The following is a 1,836-nucleotide window of genomic DNA, read 5'->3' on the forward strand; positions in this document are numbered from 1 at the left end:
CCCGCCCCACTCATCAGCTGATAAGAGTGGTCACGGAACGGAATGGTCCGGCGTTCAGTGATCGCCGAGGCCGCGGTCGAGCCGCACCGGGCCTCACGTTACGGCGCCATGCCGGCCGGGTTCGCGATCGGCGCGCCGCCGCACGGGGCGGCGCCCCGCAGGCCGCAGTCGCTCCCCGTTCCCGCCAAGAAGGCCGGCGTCGTCGGCGGGGCCGTCGCGCAGCCCCCCAGGGCCGGGGCCTTCCCCGTCGTCGGGGCCCCTGCTGTGCACCCGCACGTCCCCATCGAGGTCCTCGAGGAGTTCCGGGAGGTCTTCGAGGAGCAGGAGGAGCTGGAGCTCCGGCGGCTGCGGACGGCCGCGATGCTCCCCCGCCGGACCCAGTCACTGCTGGAGCGCGGGGAGCGCCGGCCCGCACCCGCGCGCCCCAAGGTGAAGCGAGGACCGCGACGTGGATGGCATATTTCGAAATTTACGTGCGCTGTCGGTCAAGCCAAGTCAACCGTGTTGTGCGTGTTCAAAAACAGGGTGCTGAAAAAAGAGTACTCATGGGTTTGCCTATTATGCATAGCCGACTGCAAGGTCGTCGGGTGCAGAAAAGCGTGAGTCGTATCGACAAGAGGATCGATTTCAAGGAAGAGAAGTGACTTGGTGACAGACTAGCTTGCGGGTCTATCTCTACTCCTAGGCCGTGACGCCCTAGAGTACCCTGTCGCGACGTTCGTCATACCCACTCGCGCCGGATCTTGGTTATCGTCAGGATCAGCGACACACCTCGAGATTAGCGAATGGGGCTGTCGAAAAACAAACATCGCGGATCGCGTCCACTTGCCGTGTTCTCATTCCTATCCGTCATGCATTTCAAAACAACTATTTAAAAACTAGAAATTTTTAAAGAGTGACGATTTTTTTTCGGTCGTTAGCTTGACATTGGTGCTGTTACTTTTCCGACGACCTGTAGTAGTGCGACTATAGGGCACGATTGCCTGGCCGATCGCCACGCCCCACCCCACCACGCCCCACCCCGCCACGCCCCGCCACGCCACGCCACAGTGCGGTGCGGCCTGCATCACATTGCGCGAGTCTGGGTCGCGTAAGGTTCCGGTAGGGCTTCCCATCGATTGGTAGAGGGGACAGCGTGAAGAGGCCGTTGCACCGAGCCTCTGTGTAGCGAGAGAGGGAGAGAGAAGGAGACAGAAGGGTGGCTCGTGCTTATGTATTCGTCGTAAACAATAAAGTAATACAGAAAAGTAGGTTAGACGGGACGGAAGGATTTGTAGGACCGCGGATCGCGCGTACAGTACACACCGTATACATCGGAGTGAAACGTGGATGGTAAAAACTACGGAAAAGCAAGAAACTTCATCCGAAACTTCCTCCAAATCTGAGGGACACACACGATAAGCTCAATTCCTCAATTTATCGGGTGAGATTAGTTCAAACTGATAACCTAATGGTTTCGCTTTTTCCTCAATGTGGTAACCAGAATCGCGCTTTTAAAACAAAAACACAAACATTTTTTTTTTTTTTAACAAAAACACAAACATTTTTTTTTAAATCAAAGCGGATATTTTTTCCTGTGAGTATTCAATGTGCGAAAGGTGTGCGGGGGCCGTGCTCGTTGCGCGCGCCTCAGCCTTATTGCTATACATAATTCTCAACTCGGCGACGCGCTAAGCGATCATTTAATTACGTTGAATGGGGAGTGGACCGACCGTCCGCCGCCCTCCTCCTCCTTCCTCTCACACGCTCTCACCACCCGCAGTCCTCGCCGCTCTGGGGAAGGCCAAGGAAAACTCATTGCAGTTATTCCGTAGCAGACGCCTTGTCTGAAAACAA

General features: G+C 55.9%; 1 protein-coding gene across 13 annotated transcripts in view; it reads left to right on the top strand.

The window, feature by feature from the left end:
- The window catches only part of LOC113217386 (tensin-1), a 283,044-nt gene that overhangs the window by 201,065 nt on the left and 80,143 nt on the right, over nt 1–1,836 (top strand). For 8 of the 13 annotated variants that reach the window (XM_052269942.1, XM_052269944.1, XM_052269943.1 and 5 more), the window contains exon 1: nt 62–429. The exons of the other annotated variants lie outside the window; for them this stretch is intronic. In XM_052269942.1, the coding sequence (XP_052125902.1) occupies nt 109–429 (321 nt within the window). In that variant the 5' untranslated portion in view covers nt 62–108. Of the gene's footprint in view, nt 1–61; nt 430–1,836 lie in introns of those variants that run through there. 13 annotated transcript variants of the gene reach the window in all.

This window comes from Frankliniella occidentalis, unplaced genomic scaffold, assembly GCF_000697945.3.
Source record: "Frankliniella occidentalis isolate FOCC.00 unplaced genomic scaffold, Focc_3.1 Scaffold106, whole genome shotgun sequence".
Taxonomy (NCBI): Eukaryota; Metazoa; Arthropoda; class Insecta; order Thysanoptera; family Thripidae; genus Frankliniella; species Frankliniella occidentalis.